The sequence below is a fragment of the Aplosporella prunicola genome (assembly GCF_010093885.1).
Source record: "Aplosporella prunicola CBS 121167 unplaced genomic scaffold K452scaffold_3, whole genome shotgun sequence".
Taxonomy (NCBI): Eukaryota; Fungi; Ascomycota; class Dothideomycetes; order Botryosphaeriales; family Aplosporellaceae; genus Aplosporella; species Aplosporella prunicola.
Window position 1 is genome coordinate 228,700 of NW_022983531.1, and position 19,065 is coordinate 247,764.

The window sequence follows — 19,065 nt, forward strand, 5'->3', positions numbered from 1 at the left end:
AAGGAAGCAACTTCACCCCCCAACCACCGCATGCACCCAAGCGCTCAATCCTCCTCAGCAGGGAACTCGTCACCAAGGCGCAAGCTCGCCTTGACGTTCATACTCAGCAATTCCTGAATAAGCAGCTTAGCCGCGTACGGAATAGTCATGCGCACGACGCCCTTGCTGCTGCGGCAGCTCTGGCACCAGCCCTGGTAGCCCATCATGCCGCAGCGCTCGCAGACGTCGCACTCGTGCGCGTCGGAGCTCAGCATCAGACGCTCTAGCAGCAGCTGGCTTGCACCGTACGCGATCAGGCAGTCGCGCTCCATTTCGCCCAGACGGAGACCGCCGTCGCGGGAACGACCTTCTGTTGGTTGACGGGTCAGGATCGCGCGGGGTCCCCGCGCACGACTGTGCATCTTGTCTTGCACCATGTGCTTCAGCTTCTGGTAGTAGATGGGCCCGAAGAAGACGTAGGCTGGCAACGATTCACCCGTGATGCCTGATGTGAGCATGTCTTTGCCAGAGTAGGAGAAGCCCTTCTCCAGCAGGATCTGCGACATCACTTCTGCCTTGGAGCCGCCGAAGGCGGTGCCATATTGCAGCGCTCCGGAAAGCACGCCTGCCTTTCCTGACAACAATTCCAGCATCTTGCCGACCGTCATACGGGACGGGAAACCGTGAGGGTTCATGATGATGTCTGGGCAGATACCCTGGTCGTTGAACGGCATGTCCACCTGCTCCGCGATGATACCCACAACACCTTTCTGTCCGTGACGCGAGGAGAACTTGTCTCCAAGTTCCGGTCGCCGAGTTTGCCGAGTTTGGATCTTGATGAGGGGCGTCTCGCTCTCGTTCTGCGCAAGCATAACCTTGTCGACATACGCCGGGTCTGGGAGCTTGTATGACATCGGCGTGTTGCGGTACTCGGTCCTTCCCCGACCAGTCTCGAGTGGGCCGACCGGGTTGGTTTGGAGAGGAACATGCTTGTTGAGATACACGTCGTCCTTCTCAAGGAGCACACCAACCTCCGCGATACCATCCAACCTACCCAGCTTTTTGTGCCGAGGCTGGTTCGGGTCTGGTTCAAGAAACTTGTCCATGGTTCCGTTGGCGTAGGACTTCAGCGTCGTGGTGGCCTTCTTGAAGACCTGGCAACGTCCAAAGCCTCGGTCGCAGGATGCCTTATTGATCACGAGAGCATCTTCGATATCGTAACCCGAGTATGACATGACCGCCACGGTAGCATTCTGGCCTGCAGGAAGCTTGTCGTACTTGATGAGTTCGATAGTCCGTGTCTTGACCATAGGTTGTTGTGGATACACCATAAGATACAGCAGCGTGTCGATACGGGTAAACTGGTTGTAAGCAATTGCTCCGATAGCTTGCTTACCCATAGCGCACTGGTAAGTGTTACGAGGAGACTGGTTGTGATGAGGGTAGGGGATAAGACCAGCGACGGCGCCCAGGATGGTGAAAGGCTCGATCTCGAGATGCGTGTGGAACTCTTTCAAGTCTTTCTCGTAGATGCAGATGTTGGAATCGTTCTCTTCGTTGACATCGAGGTATTCCACAAGTCCGCGAGAAATAAAATCATCGAACTCCATAGTACCTTTCTGGAGAGCCCGCAGGTACCGCGCTGAGACCCTGGATTTGCCCCTCTCAACGACGATGAGAGGCCTACAGATACGACCTTCGTCCGTGGCAATCTGGACTGCGCGGTGGTGGTGGTTGATATGGATACTGACGAACTCCGAGATGCGTCCCATGCGTCGGAACTTCCGGAAGCCATTCAAGAATTGCTTAGGTTCTCTCGTCAGGGCCAAAGGCGAACCGTTGACGAAGATAATGTAGGCTCCATCAGCATACAACTCGTTTCCACTAGCCGACTGAACGTCTTCGGCTCCAAGAATAAACACCATTCTCTTGACGGGATCTTCTGGCACCTCGGTGGTAATGTGTGTCATAAGTGCCAAGTTCTTGACCAGACCACAGGCTTCACCTTCTGGAGTATCCGAAGTGCAAAGCATACCAAACTGAGAAGGCTGAAGCGCACGAGGACCGGAAACCTTTCTCGTCTTCTCAAACTGACTGGTAATACGAGTCATCATACCCAGGGCACTGATGTAGGACAAACGACTCAGGACGTGCGTGATACCAGCCCGTTCCATCCTGAAACGTTTCAAGGTCCAGTTGCCGGTGGCGATGGCGCGTTCCATGCCAGCCGTGATACTCCAGCCGTGAGTTTGGATGTGATCGAAAGCGTCGAATTCGGCCGCCCGGTTCGGCTTCTTGAGAATCTTGTCAATGTTGGCCTTAAATTGGGCGTTGAAGGTCTTAAAACTGTCTTCGAACAGCAGCGCCATCATCTGACCAGCCAACTCCAGACGCTTGTTACCGACGTAATCCCTATCGTCCACCATCTTCGGATCATGGATAGCCTGCAGGACCCTCCGAGTCATGTATGCGACATACAAAGCCTTGGGACGGAAGTTCATGCCATAAACCGGAACGTGACTCATCATCATCCCGGAGAGTGCGTCTATGGCTTCTTGCTGCAAGTTGCGTGGTTGCCTGTTACCAACGGGCTTCCTCATCTGGCGGGTGCGTATGCCAATGTACTCCAGCGCTTGGTTCTGTGTGGTAATGCGTTCGCCCTTTTCGTTTACGGAAGCTTCGAAGTTGACTGCAAACTCGTCCTGGTACGCGCTATCGTCTCCGGCTACTAGGAGGAGGATTTCGTGTTCCGACTGAACACCCATGGCCTTGAACGCAATAACGATGGGGATGTCTTCAGTGAAGGTGTTGTGCTTCAAGTAGAGGAGGCCTTTCTTCAGCAGCACATATCCTTTCGATTTACGATCAACCGTAAAACTGCCCCAGTCAGCATAGCTCGAACTACTACGATAGAACGGTATACAGTACCTGATGACGGAGGCTTGAATGATGCCCTTCATAGACTCTACAATGACACGGTTCTTGCTCAGCTGCTCCTGGACAAGAATGACTTTCTCCTGGCCTCTGGTGATGAAGTATCCACCAGGGTCAATAGAGCATTCGCCAAGTCGACCCATGTCCCTCTCCGCCTTGCCATTCAACACACACTTGTTGCTGCGCAACATGATGGGCATCCTGCCGATGTGAATCCCTTTCCTCTTAACCTTGGAAGCTCCTCGCTTGTATTCTACATCCACAACAATTGGCGCAGCATATGTCATGTCCCGCAGACGGCACTCATTCGGAGTGATAGTAGATGGGTGGTTCACGATTCCCTCTTCGTTCGTCCTGCATGGCAAGAGTACCCGGATGTCGGTATACCTCCAGAAGAATTTGTCGTCCACATCGCTATACACATATTGGTTAGCCCTGAGAATTTCCTTGAGCTGGACGTCCACGAAGTAGTTGAAGGAGTCGATATGCTGCTTGACCAAGCCCTTGACCTTGAGAAAAGCAGGGAGCAGGTTCCACTTATCCTCGGCCGTGTTGATGGGGTCCGTCAAGGATTTGCCAGAGTAGAAGGGCTGTAGTATCGAGTCCATGCCGTCGTCGCGCCTTGCGGGCGCTTTCCTCCGCGGCGTCGGTCTGCTCTCGCCATCGTGATTCTCTGTGGGCACAGCACCGTTTGGCAAGACAGTTTCTGCAGCTGGCTGCTCCTCCGTCTCTTGTGCGGTCGGTGCGGTCGGTGCGGTCGTGTCGGCGGGTTTCTTCGTTCGCTGGATGCCGGCGCGTGGCTTCCTTGGAGCTTTCGCAGTTGCCTTGGGGCGTGTTGGATTTCGCGTGAAAGGTCGGGATGGTAAACTTACTTGTGCCGGCGCTTCCTCGCCGTCCTTCTTCGCTTTGGGCGGCATGGTCGCGGTGGTTGCGCAGTAAAAGTTGCCCCGCGGATGAAGTTTGCGATTTTCTGACTGGAGCAGCGGCGATTAGATAGATGAGCAATCGGCTGTTCTCCGGAAAACGCGTAGAATGGTGGGCGCCCGCTGGACCCTTGCACGCGGGGTTCCGGCCAGCCAAGTCCATTCGTTACAAGGTTATCACGGAAAGATGATCCTCAATTTATGTTTCTTGAATTCCAGTCACTCCTTTAGTTCTACGGAGTCATCTTCAATCTACGATCTATCATCCTCGGCAAAGTGTTTGGCCCAGAATCCACGGTAGTGCTTCTTCTCGCCCAGCGCCTTAACCTCTTGGATCTCCTTAGGCGACAACTTGAACGTCGCGCACCGGAGGTAATCCGATAGACGCTGTTCCTTTCCACTCGTCGTCAGGGCCACGATGTCCTGGTCAATGCACCAGCGCAAGCTGATCTCGCCTTCGGAAACGGCATACTTCTTCGCCAGAGCGGCCATGTAGTCATCAACCGGGCCAGGGCTCGCCTTGACGATAGCAGCCAGAGGCGAATATGCGACCGTTGCGATGCCGTTCTTCTTGTGGTACTCAAGCAACTGCGGGTGCTGCAAGTACGGGTGGAATTCGATCTGGTTGACGGCGGGCTTGACCTTGGCCGTCCTCAGCGTCGCCTCAAGATGCTGTGGCAGGTAGTTGGACACGCCGATGGTCTTGGCGAGCCCAAGGGCTTGCACTTCTTCCATCTCTGCCCATTTGGCTTGCAAGTCCTCGTCAGACTTGGCGAAGAATGGAGAGTGGATCAAGTAGCTAGTGGAACACGATGTGAGCAACTGTTGCGTGTTCTCAGAATGAGGACAAGGGAACGTACAGGTCCACATAGTCGAGCTGCAGCTTGCGCAAGCTGGTCTGGATAGCGCCCTTGATATCGGCGATGTTGTTGTTGACCTTGGTCGTAACGTACAACTTCTCGCGTTCTACGCCACTTTGCTTGATCGCCATACCCAGCTCCGGCTCAGTCCTGTAGACTGCGATCCACCAACCAATCGTTTAGCATCTTAGTCACCAACCAGCAACTCAAAAATCTCACTTACCTTCAGCTCCATCAAGGTGATGGTATCCTAGCTCGATTGCCTTCTTTATGCTCTTCACCAGCTCTTCGTCCACCTTGCTCTCATCTCCGGTCTTGTACCATGCGGTGCCGCTCCCATATCCGAGCTGCGAGTGCCATCAGCATCTTCCAGGAGCCTTCGTCTTAGAGTAAACAAGCATACCATGGGGATCGAGGTGCCATCGTTCAGCTTGAGCGATGGGATGGGGGTGTGAATGTTGGCCATTGTGGAGTAGGTGTTTTTGCTTCTAACAAGGGGGGTGATCAATCCACGACAGTAGGAGTAGGACGAAGTACGGATGCTGTGAGCTCTCAATGTCGCTGCGAATGAAGAGGTAAGGACGACCTTCATGAAAACCTGAACACTGCGAATAGATCTAGGCTCCACGGCACAGTTATCCGTAGGCTAAGACGTAGTCTCTGATGAGGGGTACACGACTTCCAGGGCGCGCAAGTTGTTGTGCAGATGACGTCGTCGATTGGAAAGGTGCAAATCAGCCTATAATTTATATGCACCAATTGCGAAAATTAACCACAGAAATGGGGGTGTGGCGCAATGGTAGCGCGTCAGATTCCAGATATTGGAGTTTCCTGAAGGCTGGGCGTTCAAATCGCCCCATCCTCATTCTTTTGTTTTTTGCGCAAATTTTTGCCTCCTTTAACCACCTCAATCAGTTCTTTGAATGGGCCCAGTTCACGGGCCAAGCTCGCGTCGGGGCTGTTGAGAGCTCGGACTGAGCGCGTCGAGAACGCCAATGGCTCATCAGTCAAGTGCAGAAGGCAGAAGGCCCGGCTGGGGAGCAACTTCACAACAGCAATGGAAAGCTTCATACGCGTAGAGTAGCAAGGATCCAAATATATGCTAGTTACACATAAGATAAACACACTTCATCACTGCCTCGAGAAGGTTTATACGGCTGAAATGCGCTTCCTGCAGGCTCGTCCCGCCTCTATAACAACACGCCGAAAGCTGATAGCTATGGCTCAATCAACAAGCTTCAGCACCACATACTGGCATTTTTATCTGTTTATACGTTTACGTTTGCCTTTACCAGAAAATCCAATCCATTGACCTGGTATATAGTCAACAAGGATACAGCTAAAATGTACTTGGCTAAACGAGACGATAACGGCAGCAAAGAACCAGGCAAGCAATGAGAGCAACGAACGCGACCAAATCCATGCACAAATCACCCATCCAACACACAGGATTACAGATCTCCCACTCTACCAGAAGCTCCGCATAGATGCACATGCACGTACAGTAGCTAGGGCAGCTTAACGCTCATAGGTAGGCCGAATCACGCCCACCCCCAAGTCCAGGTCGAACAACTCGCCCCGCAATCGCGCCATCCCAGCCACGCTCGGCCGAGGCAACAACAAAAAACCCCGCACCGCACGACGCCCAAGCGGCGCCCAAACCAACCCAACGAACAACCCGCCCTCCAACCCCCAGCAACGCAACACCATACAAAAGCAGCCACCAATGCACAGAGGACATAAGGTTTATACAACAGTTTTAGCATCAACAATTGGGGGTGTGGCGCAACGGTAGCGCGTCAGATTCCAGAACTTGGAATGTCCTGAAGGCTGAGCGTTCAAATCGCTCCATCCTCATTTATTTTTGCGTTTTTTGTCGGGCTCGCCATTGCGTCGTGGGTACGGCGTTTGCTATCAAATAATCTACCTAGAAACTTGGGGGAAGGGATGGATAGGTGGGGGCATTGGCGTTGTCTGCGTTGCGTGGCATAACAGCTGTCGTGTTTTTTGTCTGGCCTGCCAGCCCGTTGCAACTCCATCGGCAACGGAATGGAGGAAGTGAAACGCGCGAGATGCGCGCTCGCTCGGTCCTTCTCTCCGACAACCTTGCACTCGCCCGTGTCGCCCTCTCAATGACTCTTCCCTCTCGCACCACATCCCACATCCCGCAACCCTCTCGCCACCACGCACAGCACTCACACCCAGCCAGCCACACACACCCCAAACCCCGCAATATAACCTAGCAACCCCTGCCCGCCATCGGCAAGCAGCTGACCACCACCCACAAACACACACACACACGCACGTAAGAACAAGAGTAAGAACAAGAGTAAGAGCAAGAGCAAGAGCGCACAAGACAGCACAGCAGCACAGCACAGCAGTCAGCCATCCCCCATGCACACCACTCGCAAGCAGCGCGACGCGCGTCCAGGCAAGTACCCAAGCGTAGAAGGCCCACAGCGCGACCAGCGAGTACCTACCTACCTACCTACATCCGCACTCACCTCCCCCGCCTCCCTCCCTCCCTTACCCTACCAGATAAGGTATGTCAGTCAATGGGTGAATGGGTGAAGCAGCCCACACACGCGCACGCGTGCACGAGAAAATGGACCAAAAGCGCAGGACTGGCGAGAACCAACGCAGAGCAACGCAGAGCAACGCAGAGCAACGCAAAGAAGCACAGCCGCCAAATCGGGGAGGACTTATCATATTAGAGAGTCTGCCAGACTAGCCAAGCCTACGTAACAGCTGGTGAAGGTGGTGATGGTAGTATTGGTGGTGGTGATGGTGGCGGATGGGATTGGGATTGGGATTGGGATTGTGCTGTGCTGTGCTGTGGACGGCTAACGCTACTTCAAAGACAAAGGATCGTAGTGAAGATGAGTGTGTGTTCTCTCTGTGTGTGTGTGTTTGTGTGTGGTGTGTGTTGGGGGATACTCAGGGACCTAGACGGCTCCTCTCGCCAGCTCGCTCTTCGAGCTTGTTATTACACCCGCATTGTTGCGTTCTTTTTTCCCCCTTTCGTATCCACATGGTATGGTATGGCCTGATCTCGCGCCCCCCTCCCCATTTCTCCCCTATCTTCCCTCTCCTCTTACTTCTTCTTCGACTCGGTGGTTAGAGAAAGAAAGAAAGAATCACAAGAGAAGGTGAAATACGTTCCGCCTGAAAAAAAGAGAAAAATACCAACCTTGCTTGCCCGCGGCCGGGCTTGTCGGCGCGGAGCGGTAGATGCAATCGGATGGTAGTGGTATCGTAGTTAAGAGGACCTAGCGACATTGCTGGTCGAGGCAGAGAAGAGCTGCTTAAGCGCTCTTCTCGTGTTGCGTGGAGACGCGCTGGAGGGAAACGACTGCAAAGGTGCGTTAGTGACCGATTTCAGGGTGGGGAAAGATAGGAATGCGAGTGACTTACCAAAGTCTTCGAGCGACCTCTGCTTCTCCTTCTTCTTCGGCGACTTGCCGTGCATGAGGTTGTCGAATCCGACGCTGTCCTGGAGCAGGTAGTAGAGGCCACCCATGACGCAGAAGACGCCAAACGAGAAGATCCAGACACGGACAACTGCCACGATCGACGTCTGCCCGCCAATGAACCAGCCGAACAGACAGAAAAAGGTGGCGATGATGTCGACAACTAAGATGGCACCGGTGAGCTGCCAAGACGGAATAGAGCTCCAGAAAGGACCGTTGGCACGCGTGATGAAGATCAACCAATTCTCAGAGAGCGAAATCTGCAGGAAGAGAACTTCATCACGGACACCAAAGTTCTGGACAATACCACCACTAACGCCTTGGCCAGGATGACGGTTGGAGCTGTCTTGGTATGGGAACATCGTCGTGAGGGTAATCCAGGTACCAATGGCCAAAACGACGCCGAGGAGGACAGACATGCCCCAGAGCTTGGGCAAGTTCCACTTGACTGGAGTCTTCGAGAAGGGTGCATTGTCGTATGCAATGGCTAGGGTAGCGATGTCGGCAAAGATGGCAATGAAGACGACCAACTCCAGGTTGAGCGAAGTGTTCAGGATGGCGATCCAAAGACCCAAGAAGATCTCCAAGTGAAGAGACAACGCGATACGGTAAACAACGTAGGCATACATACGGTGGAAAATCTGGCGAGAGGTCTTCAGCGCGTCGATGATGGCCGACAAACCAGGAGCAAGGAAGACGATATCGGCAGCGGAGCGAGCAGCATCGGAAGCTCCCTCGACAGCAATACCCGTGTCAGCCTTCTTGAGAGACGGAGCATCGTTAACACCATCACCAGTCATGGCCACGAGATAACCACGTTGCTGAAGAATCTCGACGACATTGTACTTGTGCTGGGGGAAGACCTCGGCGAACCCATCAGCAGCCTCGACGAAATCGTAAACTTCAGAGCCAGGCATTTCTCCGCCGCCACCGAGACCAAGACGCTCGGCGTTGTAGACGTTTGTACCAAGACCGAGCTGACGTGACGTCTCACGGGCGATACCCACGGCGTCACCAGTCAGCATCTTGATAGAAAGGCCGAGAGTCTTGGCCTCGTTAATGGTGCGGGCCGTGTCATGACGAGGGGGGTCGGAGCAAGGCATAATGCCCAGAATCTCCCAGGAGCTGTCTCCACGCTTGCGTGCAACACCCAGAGAACGGAAACCACGAGTGGCGAATTCTGCGACCTTGTTCTTGTATGCCTCGTCGATAGCCTCGGGAATGGGATGGTCATCTTCCACAGTCCTCAAGACAAAGAGAGGCGCGCCCTTTACACAGACTATGCGTTCTCCTTGAGGGGACTCGACGACGGCTTGCACCTTCTTCGAGACGGGGTCGAACGGGTGGAAATCAAGGACCTTGTACCTGGAAAGAACAGACTTTGCCCGAGGATAGAACTTCAGCGACTTGAGGAAAGCCTTGTCAATGGCATCGATACCCTTCTTCTTGCGAGAGGCAGCGAGGCAGGCGGTGAGCATGAGATCTTCAGGCTCAACGCCGGCAACGCAGTAGGGCTCTGCAAGGGAGAGCTTGTTCTTAGTCAAGGTACCGGTCTTGTCGGAACAAAGAATTTCGACACCAGCAAGAGACTCAATGGCGGAAAGTTTCTGGACGATAGCCTGCTTCTTGGCGAGATACGCAGCACCCACAGCCATTGTTGTGGTGACGACTGCCGGAAGACCGACAGGCACACCAATGATCGTGATGGCGAGAGTAAACTCCAGGATCTTGACAATGGGATTGGAGCGATAGAAGGAAGAGACCCAGACGACAAGCAGGGTGAGAATGACCAGAATCAAAAGGACCGTCCCTATACCGTTGAGGACTTCGGTGAAGTGACCACTACCAGCGGAGGCAGAAGCAACCAAAGAGGCGGCACGACCAACGAAAGTGCTGTCACCAGTAGCAGTCACGACCATAAAAGCTTCTCCACGCTTAATAGCAGACGAGGCAAAACACGTGTCGCCTTTGTGCTTGTCGACAGCAAGAGACTCTCCGGTGATGGCGGACTGGTCAACCTGAAGGAAGGCATCGTCGGTGACAACACGACCGTCGGCTGGGATAATTGTGCCCTACAGAAAGCGTCATCAGAAATGCGCGTACGAACGACAGAAAACCGAATCTTACCTCCTCGATTTGAAGAATATCACCGGGAACGACCTCAGGCGCTTCAATCTCAGTGAGAGTGCCATTGCGGAGAACTGTAGCTTTGAGCGCAAGAGTTTTCTTGAGTTCCTCGACGATGGATCCAGCCTGGAATTCTTGGACAAAGCCGACCGTAGCGTTAAGCAAGAGAAGGGCGCAAATGACACCAAAATCGACCCAATCTTGAAGACCAGCAGCGAGAACGGCAGCCGCCTAGAGTAAACAAACGGTCAGTGAGACATCAACAAAACCAAAAGTCTAGCCGATGGTATTTGAGCGCATTGAAGCGCCAAGCAATGCAAAATCTTTGTTTACGCACCTCCATGACGAACTGGATAGGACCAATGAAGTAACCCAAGAACTTGAGCACCATGTTTTCTTTCTCTTCCTTCATCTGGTTGAGACCAAACTTCTTGCGGCGAGAGGTGACTTCTTCGGTGGTAAGGCCGGTAACAGTGCTAGTTTGCAGGAGCTCTTCAGCGACCGGACGCGCGCCGCCGGGTTGCTGCACATCCTCGTCTTCAGGGTCAATGTTGGCGTCTTGCGACTCGAGCTCGGCAATCAGAGCGTCCATGTCCTCGTCTTCCTCATCCTCGTCGTCGCCGGGTTTTGCGCGAGGAATGTCTTGGGCCTTTTCGGACTCGTATTGCCTCTTCTCGTCATAGTGGCCGGAGGGCACATTGGTGCCATGGTGGTTGTGAGGTGAAGCATCGCTGCTGTCACCCGTGGCGGTGTCGGCCATTGCTGTGCAGCTGCTAAGATGGGCGGCAAAGGCAAAGGCGATAGGTGGTAAAAGCTAGCGAGGGAAGTGAGAGCTGCAGGAGGCGGGCAAAGAGGTGAGTTTATGAACAACCAAAAGCAAAAAGGCTGGGCGGAAAATAGAGGAGGCCCGTGGTCGTCGGGAGCACGACCCGTGTGCAACCACAAACACACAGCTTCTCTCACCTTTGGCGCGCGGGCGGGGAAGAGGAGAACGATCGGCGAAGAGTGGAGAGGGAACCGACGACGATGACCGATCGCTCTGCAGCAGCAACAGCAGCAGCAGCACACGGGCGGGGAGAGCAGCTTCCTTTTAAACGGCACCGTGGCATTGCGCTAGCGAATTGGGGCTGCTCTATCTCGCCTCCCCTCATCTTCAACCCACCCCCGGAACGGCGTATCATTCATAATACACTGCATGCGCTTTAGGCTTTTCCTGTCTCGCTTGCTCACGAAGCTCGTGGGCAGCGCATTCTCCGTTCCTGCGCCAGACGGCATTCCTGGGAAACCACGGCAGCTGCCATGCGAGATCACGCCTGCACTGCAGCCCAACTCCGGCTTCCGGCCCTCTTCACTCTTCAAAGGTCTCATGATGTTGCGCTAGGGTGCGGGTAACAAACGGTAACTAACGCGCGGGAATTGTGGGCTTTTTTCCAGATCCCGCGTAGCGCTAGAGCCTGATGCGGGGGATCGCTGCATATCCCCAAGCTCGGCCCTCGACCGCCCGCCTCTTCCATGTCTATCCTTGTTCTCCCAGCTTGTGCGCGTGTTTCTAGGTAGTCTCATGATGCGAGAATAGTCACACTTTCTTCTCGTCATCATCATCATCATCACCATCGTAGTCGTAGTCGACGTCGTCGCTGTCGAGTCCGAGGCAAAGCTAAAGCGCCCTTGCCCGGCAGCAGTGACGCTAGAGAAGCATGGATCACCGCGCAATCCCTCGCTCGACCCGATAGCGTCAATCCAATCGCACGCCTTCAACGTGCGCCCAACGGGCAGTGACGAGCGCGGCTTGCGGGGACTTCCGAGCACGCAGCGTCGGCGATGCACCGCCAATTGCGTAGATCTGTCTGCCTGCCTCGTCGACAGAGACAATCGCTGTTCGCTGTTCGCTGTTCGATGCACGACCGCCAGCGAGCGCTATATTTCAATTCCCAATTTCCCGCCTTGGCTGCCGCAAAGGGCTTGGCATATCTGTCTCCTTCCTCCCCCATCCACGGTACAACGCAAGCCCCCCTCCTCTTGGCACTCATCTACGACGCATCCACCCCTCCGTCGCGCAAAGCCAGGGGCCCCTTTGCCAAGCCCCGCTCGCAGCGGAAACTTCAGGCCCGCCAAGCTACTGCTGAGCACTCACTAAGGCAAGGGACGCCGTCGGACCTGCTTTCTGTGCGACACCGCGGCGGCTTCTCCAAGTCTTGGCCGAGGGCGGACGCTTGGCAGGAGTAGGCTGTCCGACCGCCAAGAGATCGAGGTGGCAGGCGGAGAGGCCTTGTTTACAATCAGGTAATGCGTTACCTACTTGTTTTTCTCATCCGTCGGACCTGCGACGTCGCATGAGTTTGCTTTCGGCCTCTTACCGCTCGTCCGTCTGTCCGTCGGTTCGGCTGTCGTCGTCGTCGTCGTCGTCGTCGTCGCCGCGGCTAAAGGAGCTGGCTGCGGATGGTGCTCTCTGTCTCGCCCAAGAGCCATGCACGCGGGTCTTGACACGTCGTTCTGCGCCATTTCCCTGCGTCGACGAGCGAGGAGTCGTTGGCTGGCGAGCGTCGTCGGTGCGAGATTTCTTTTGCGCGGAATAGATCGTTCCAGCCGTGCTGCATGCTTCGTGTACAGACGACACTTCCAATCTTCGGCGCGGCATCGCGTCGTGGTCGCCGGTACGCATATTCGCCGGCTTCAGAGATAGATGGCCTTGGCCGACGAGGCAAAGCTAGCCTCCATCTCCTTTTCCGTCTCTTTTTCAGCCTCTTCCCCTCCGTGCTCCTTTCGTCCCGCCGCCAAGCCGCATAGGTCTCTCAGCGCCAACTCTGGTAGCACAGTAACATCATTACAGCCCTCGAATGGGGGCGGCAGTACCACTCTCGACGCGCAAATTGCCGCAACTGGTCCAACATGTGGTTACCTAGGCTTGGCGTTATAGGTGCGTGTATAAATACACTCGTGTATACCATAGACGTAGACGCTCGTCTCACGCAGCGAGGCCGAGAGCTCGAGCCTTTGTCGTTGTCGTTGTTACTGTCGTTGAGCTCGCGTAGGAGTCTTTCTGGTATCTCCAGCTCTTCCATGTGCACAAGCTGACGCCTGCTCGCATCTGGAAATACTGTGCCGTCCATGCTGTGGGCTCGTGGTTGCGACTGCGGGCCAGAGGAACCTCGACGCTGAGCCGTTGGTAGGTAGGTAATTGACGTTGAAGACCTACCTAGGTAAGGCTGCGTGTTATGTCGTCAAGACGTACGTGTCTGGGCCAGTCCGGGCCGGCTCGGTCCCGCCTCGTCCGCAGGTACGTAGGTGGGTTAGTGAGTATTTGCCGTGTTCCCCCTTATAGCCCTCCGCTTATGTGTCCTATTGGCAACATACCCTCCCATGGTAGGGAGAAGATAAAAAACACACAAAGCTTTCTTCCCCCTCAGGGGCGCTAGTAGCGCATCCACGTGTCTTCAGCGGAAGGAGAGGCGAATACTAATATGAAGCCGTATTAACATGAAGCCGTAGGCACATTTAAAGCCAGTAAGAACCTGCAGACGAGGTCAGCCAGCGCGTTCCTAAACTAAGTGGAAATGGCATGGAAGTGCTGAGCAAAGAGCTGAGAAGACAGCACAGCCAGCACCATAGCCCTGACGGAGCGTGAGTGCGACGGCGAAACGACGAAACGAAGTCTCCGAACGTAGGCGTAGGAGTACGTATGCACCTCACCCACCCACCTACCTAAATAGGTAGGTATCTAGGTAGATAGCTCAAACACGCGAAACGCGCACGCATCCAGACGACGTCAACACCCCTCCCCCACCACCCCAGCAAGCCCACACCCATACCACCGCACAGCGAAAAACCTGCAAGCACATACACACAACATACATACAAACAACATACAGACAACAACCCACGCACATAAGCAAGCAAGCAAGCCCACCAAAAGCAAAAAGCGGGCCCCTCATGCAAAGCAAGACATCTTGTTTAGACTTTACAGCAGCAGCGATCGCTTATAGTACACTACGTACCTACCCCACTCCGACAAGACAAGGCAGATGAATGTCTTACTACCAGACAAAGGCCGCGGCGCACGGGCCGTTAAATTTCGCCACCTGGTAGTCCCCCACTCCCGTTGCGCGCTTTATGCCCCAGCAGACAGGAGGGGCGAGGGCGAGGGCTAGAAGCCCCACCACGCGCAGAGAGGCTACATAGTAGAGCAGGGAAGCAGCCTATGTCGTCATCGCTCCCCTGGCACCGCTCATCCCATCCCATCTCATCTCATCGCAGCAGCGCAAGCACGAGCAAGAGCAAAATCATCACCATCATCACAGTCCAAAGAGGGGAGCAGCAAAATGAAGACAACAGTGTAGTACAATTGCCTGACCACGAACTAGCTAGAACACACAAAAAGTTGCAAATCCTTTAATACAAGAATAAAGAAGCAGAAGAAGAAAAGAAGACGAGCAATCGCGACTCTTTTTTGTTTTTTTTCATAACAGCCGAGAAAACTTATCATTCGTTTGCAGGGAGAAAAGTCTTGTCTAGGGCGAAAACCTAGCCTCTCCTCTCGCACCCATTAGCCAGCCGCTTAGTTGGAGGACAGGTCACGGGCGTGCTTGCGGTCAGAGGCAAGCAGGCTCTCCATGGTGTAGGTGAACCACTGGAGGAGGTCCTTGACGGTGAAGTTGGCGGGCAGCTCCTTGGAGGGGGTGACGACGGAGGTGGCGGTGGGGACGGCGGTGACGGCCTGGTTCAGGACCGACGAGGGGAGGGCAGCGACGATGCTGGAGACGGCGGAGGCGGAGGCGACAGCGGTGGTGGCGGCGGCGGTGGTGGCCTCAGCGGCGACGACGGCGGTGCTGGTGGCGGCCTGGGTGGAGGAGGCAGCGACGGCGGCCTTGGTGGTGGCGGCGGTGGAGGATCCGGAAGAGGCACCAGTCCACATGGCGGGGCCGGGGATCTCGTAGTCGGACAGCGAAGAGTAGATGCTGATCTTGATGCCGGCGTCGTCGGCCTTGTACAGCGCGGTACCGAGGGTACCGGTGCTGCTGAGGTCCTCAGTGCCGGAGCCAGTGACCTTGACGTTGACGCACTGGGGGTAGTTCTGGGCGCCGTTCTCCTGGCCAGCGCTGTGGAGGGCGATGATCTCGTGACGGAGGACGTACTGGCCCGCGGCAATGCTGTCGGGGATGGTGGTGGTCCAGGTGTTGTTGTTGGAAATCATGTTGTCGGTGGCCCAGGTGCCGGGGGCGCTGGAGCCGTCAATCAGACCCTTGGCGTCAATCTTGTTCCACTTGAGGGTCTTCTTGTCGGCAGTGGTGCAGTCACCACCGCAGTTGGCCATGTAGGTGATGACGGGGCCGTGGTGGGACTCGGGCCAGGTGGTCCACTGGAAGTCGACGGTGCCGCCGGCCTTGACGTCGGCAACGGCCTGGCCGTTGGTGGCGCCCTTGTGGCAGATGATGTCGGCATCGGCGTAAGCGTCAGGAGCGACGAAGCCGTTGTCCTGGTCCTGGGGGATGGACCAGCCGACGACCTTGGGAGCAGGGCTCTGGTACTGCATGGAGGGGTTGTAGCCCTGGCTGTAGGTGCCGTCGGCAACGATACCGGAGACGGTACCGTGGGCCATGGCGGAGGCGGCGAAAGCGCCGAAGAGAGCAGCGGACTTCATCATGGAAGGCATTTTGTTTGCTTGTCGGAAAAGACTTGAAGGGTTGGTTTTTGGCTGAATGGAAGAGTTGATGCTGTCAAAGCAGATAAGATCCCAGCTTCACGCAGTGAAGAATTGATCTGTAGGAATGAATGTGGGGGGTCGGAGACCGGAAAGAATGGACTGGATTGCAAGAGAAAGTGTGTCTTGGTGAAGAAGAAAATGGATAAGGAAAGCGGGCGGCTATATACTCAACTCTCAGCAGGCAGTATAGGCTTCGAGGCGCCATATCGCCCGGCGCTTGGGCGTGGCGGAAATGAGCATGCAAGCGCAGAGGAATGGATTCATGGATGGCTCGGGGCAGCTCTGGTGAGCGGGATGGGGCAGGGCTACGGCGGTCTCGGAGGTTGACCGCTTGAGGGACAAGTTATCGGTGATGTGCGCAGGCATGGCCGCCCAGAACACAATGGCGTGCATTGACGAGATGAAAGGGAGGGAGCGTGTCGAGGCTCTAGGCGTTTTGACAGGCGACCCGTCATCGGCATGCCAAGCTCTTTCGCCCCTGGTGGTGATTATCGTTGTGATCCGCCCGTCGATGGCGAAGGTGGACAGTGGACTCGGGTGGGGCATGAGCAGAATGGAGCCGCAGCCCCAATCGGCCCCAAATGAGGCAGGCTCGCTTAACCCCTGCCGCCAACACCCGAACTCGCCTAGCCTCCTTCCTGCTGAAACGTCGCGAACACCTACCTCCCCGCCGAAGCACTATATCCAAAGCTCATATGGCCGTATCTGTTTCACTCCCCCTACGGCCGAGCCCGAACTGCCAGGTCCGGATCTTCGGCATCGGCCTCTCTCGCTGTGCGTGCTCCCACGTGTGGCCTCTGCAGTTAATCTCAGCATGCCGAACCGCGCGACAAGCTTTCACCAACTTGCCCTGCGGCGACGAGCCTTGGAGCCGCCAGCCTGGAGCCTAGAAAGAAAACCCACCAATCGTCCGGATCGGCCCCTGTCCATGCTCAAGGCTTAGCTGCGCCCCCCTGACGCCCTGGCCAGCCTCCGATTTGTCCACTCGCTTCCTGCTGCCGTCGGTCAGGCCGTATGCGGCATCGTCGCTATCATAGCGACGCTCCAATATAGATCCTGCCGTTTGGCGCCGTGATCCATCCGCCCTCGCTGCATGAGGCCCGCCGTCCGTGGCCTACGCCACAGCGGTCATTTGCCGTTGCTACGGCACGTAACTACGGCTTATGCCGTTACCGTGAGGGGTGAGTTGGCTTACCTTCGCTTAGGCTCTCATTAAGCCATGTGGGGAAGCGCCTCGGCGTCTACGGACTTTCAGCTGTGCCTCTGCGAGTTTGTCTTGTTCCGCCCTGCGGCATTTTGCACTGCAATGTCCGTCTGCAGTCTGCACTTGTTGCTAAGGAGATTCCAGAAGCCTATCGACTGCTCCGCCGTGCCGCCCTGGCCCCCATTGTATTTCTATCCGTGGAAAGGATGGAACAGTGGATACGGCCGGAGAGAGCCGAGATCCGAAGGCAACTTGTTGGAGACTACTACGTAGAGTCCGAAAGAAAGACAACGAAAGGACAGGATTGCTGGTCGAGCTGATGACCTCCTGAGCAGTCCACGTTGCCGAACTTGCACCGATGGCTAGGAGTTGTACAGTAGTAGGTTCCAGTTCTTCTCTTCGAACAGTTTGACATCTGGATTCCTCGCAAGTGGAAACTGCGAATGAAAGAACTTCACCTCACGCATCAACCACTGGAAGCAACAGCAGACGCTGTCGCTACCAAAGATGTTTCATTCCTTCGTTTCGTTGGCTTGCTTTGCCACAATTTTACGCTTGGTTACTGGCCGATGACAATCGAGCGGTTTTCCATTCATATTCCCACTTCTCCCACACTACATGCATCAGCAAAGAATGTTTCCGGTCACCATGTGCGGCAGCTTTGGTGACAACAAGTACCCATAGCCTCTCAAAGCATGGTTAAGTCGAATTGCCATGAACCAGCCCCCACGATACGAGTTCGTGTAGGCCGAATGAACCAACTATTGCCAAGAGCACCACTCTTTCGTATCTGGCGGCTGCAATTCCGAGGCCAAATATACCTGGAAGACTATCGGAGAAATAGAAGAGTCTATATCTCAACCAAAACTTAATAAGCAAAGGGCCATTGCAGCAGCCGAGACAAAATGGAGAAGAGGACCGGCCCGTCGAAGAATTACTAGGTTTCCCATAAGCAGGGTGTAGGCGGAACTCGGAGCGGAACTCGGAGTCCGTGCCTGGGCTTACTCCACAACGGCCTCGTTCCACTCCGACGTGCCTACAGCTGGTATGTCGTTGATTTTGAGACCAGGCACTATGTGCAGGCTTATCAAACGATCGGAGTATAAGATTACGGTCTTCGACCTCATGGTGTCCGAGTTGCGTGGAAGGTAGGAGCAGATTGTCGGCAGATTTGTGTCGAAAGGACCCAACCTTTGGTCTTTGCTTCGTCTCGGATAAACCGCCCTCAACGGGCAAGGAGAAGCATCCACGTTCTGGACCACTGGCAACCAGAGCAGTAATGCTGCAACGGTTTCCTGACCTTCGACGTTAAACTTCTGTTCCGACAACAATAGTGCTGCGGTGAAGCAAAGGGAGAGGTCTTGCGGATAGCGTGAGAGCCATGGCGTGAGAACTGGGACTGGCAGCGAGCTTCGAAAACGTTTCGTCCCTGCGAATGGTCCGGGAATAGAGACGGAAGGTCTGCGGACAGATCACACCATGTTCGAGCTTGAAGCCGGAGCTGTAGCACTTGGTGCTTTGCATTGGTCGCTGAAACAACAGCCAGCGACCGGGTGAGAGTTGTTTTGTGCCTGAAACGGCGTGTCACATGTTCGATTCGGAGACTAAAACGGAATGCGCAAAGCCGGCTTCTGCGCCTCTTGGCTGCGAGGAAAAGGTGGAGTTGGGTAGGGTTCAGGGTGGTGAGTTTCCGTTTTTGGTGATCACGTGGTGTGGGTGTGAGGCCGTGCATTTCTTCGTCAGCTTATGCTTGCTATCTACGCTTTGAAGTCATGAGAGCACTTTCTGGAGACAGCTGACAAAAGAAATGTCCAGTTGCTTTTACTGTTGCTCTTTTACTAACTGTCAGATAACTACCGGTTACTTT

The 19,065-nt window shown here is 55.0% G+C and overlaps 7 protein-coding genes, 2 non-coding genes and 1 pseudogene across 10 annotated transcripts; 5 read left to right on the forward strand and 5 right to left on the reverse strand.

The window, feature by feature from the left end:
* Positions 1–44: 44 nt before the first annotated feature.
* Positions 45–3,830, reverse strand: K452DRAFT_294575 (uncharacterized protein; the record flags this gene model as incomplete). The annotated part of the gene is made up of 3 exons (XM_033541712.1): positions 45–2,856; positions 2,908–3,737; positions 3,786–3,830. The coding sequence occupies 3 exons, from the start codon at positions 3,828–3,830 to the stop codon at positions 45–47; spliced, it is 3,687 nt and encodes a 1,228-aa protein (XP_033401662.1).
* A 258-nt stretch (positions 3,831–4,088) lies between these two features.
* K452DRAFT_219383 (uncharacterized protein) lies at positions 4,089–5,162 on the reverse strand (the record flags this gene model as incomplete). Its single annotated transcript, XM_033536410.1, has 4 exons — positions 4,089–4,635; positions 4,697–4,853; positions 4,920–5,043; positions 5,100–5,162. The coding sequence occupies 4 exons, from the start codon at positions 5,160–5,162 to the stop codon at positions 4,089–4,091; spliced, it is 891 nt and encodes a 296-aa protein (XP_033401663.1).
* Positions 5,163–5,478: 316 nt separating this feature from the next.
* Positions 5,479–5,561, forward strand: K452DRAFT_t13. Its single transcript has one exon. It is a non-coding gene; the product is annotated as a tRNA-Trp (tRNA).
* A 581-nt stretch (positions 5,562–6,142) lies between these two features.
* On the reverse strand, positions 6,143–6,705 carry K452DRAFT_283249 (uncharacterized protein). The gene has a single exon (XM_033539745.1). It carries the CDS (start codon positions 6,435–6,437, stop codon positions 6,222–6,224), a length of 216 nt encoding a protein of 71 aa, XP_033401664.1. The 5' UTR covers positions 6,438–6,705; the 3' UTR covers positions 6,143–6,221.
* Positions 6,471–6,553, forward strand: K452DRAFT_t14. The gene has a single exon. It is a non-coding gene; the product is annotated as a tRNA-Trp (tRNA).
* A 673-nt stretch (positions 6,706–7,378) lies between the features above and the next one.
* K452DRAFT_103909 (uncharacterized protein) lies at positions 7,379–7,909 on the forward strand. Its single transcript, XM_033534941.1, has one exon. It carries the CDS (start codon positions 7,491–7,493, stop codon positions 7,815–7,817), a length of 327 nt encoding a protein of 108 aa, XP_033401665.1. The 5' UTR covers positions 7,379–7,490; the 3' UTR covers positions 7,818–7,909.
* A 92-nt stretch (positions 7,910–8,001) lies between these two features.
* K452DRAFT_304957 (uncharacterized protein) lies at positions 8,002–11,053 on the reverse strand (the record flags this gene model as incomplete). Its single annotated transcript, XM_033542855.1, has 4 exons — positions 8,002–8,048; positions 8,111–10,238; positions 10,294–10,524; positions 10,631–11,053. 4 exons carry the CDS (start codon positions 11,051–11,053, stop codon positions 8,002–8,004), a joined length of 2,829 nt encoding a protein of 942 aa, XP_033401666.1.
* Positions 11,054–12,608: 1,555 nt separating this feature from the next.
* On the forward strand, positions 12,609–13,066 carry K452DRAFT_103950 (annotated as a pseudogene; the record flags this gene model as incomplete). Its single annotated transcript has 1 exon — positions 12,609–13,066. A coding segment is annotated over one exon (368 nt), but the record flags the coding sequence as incomplete, so codon positions are not given.
* A 2,094-nt stretch (positions 13,067–15,160) lies between these two features.
* K452DRAFT_202440 (lytic polysaccharide monooxygenase) lies at positions 15,161–15,943 on the reverse strand (the record flags this gene model as incomplete). The annotated part of the gene is made up of 1 exon (XM_033536055.1): positions 15,161–15,943. A coding segment is annotated over one exon (783 nt), but the record flags the coding sequence as incomplete, so codon positions are not given.
* Positions 15,944–16,142: 199 nt separating this feature from the next.
* K452DRAFT_340473 (uncharacterized protein) lies at positions 16,143–16,956 on the forward strand. The gene has a single exon (XM_033545343.1). It carries the CDS (start codon positions 16,347–16,349, stop codon positions 16,935–16,937), a length of 591 nt encoding a protein of 196 aa, XP_033401668.1. The 5' UTR covers positions 16,143–16,346; the 3' UTR covers positions 16,938–16,956.
* Positions 16,957–19,065: the final 2,109 nt, after the last annotated feature.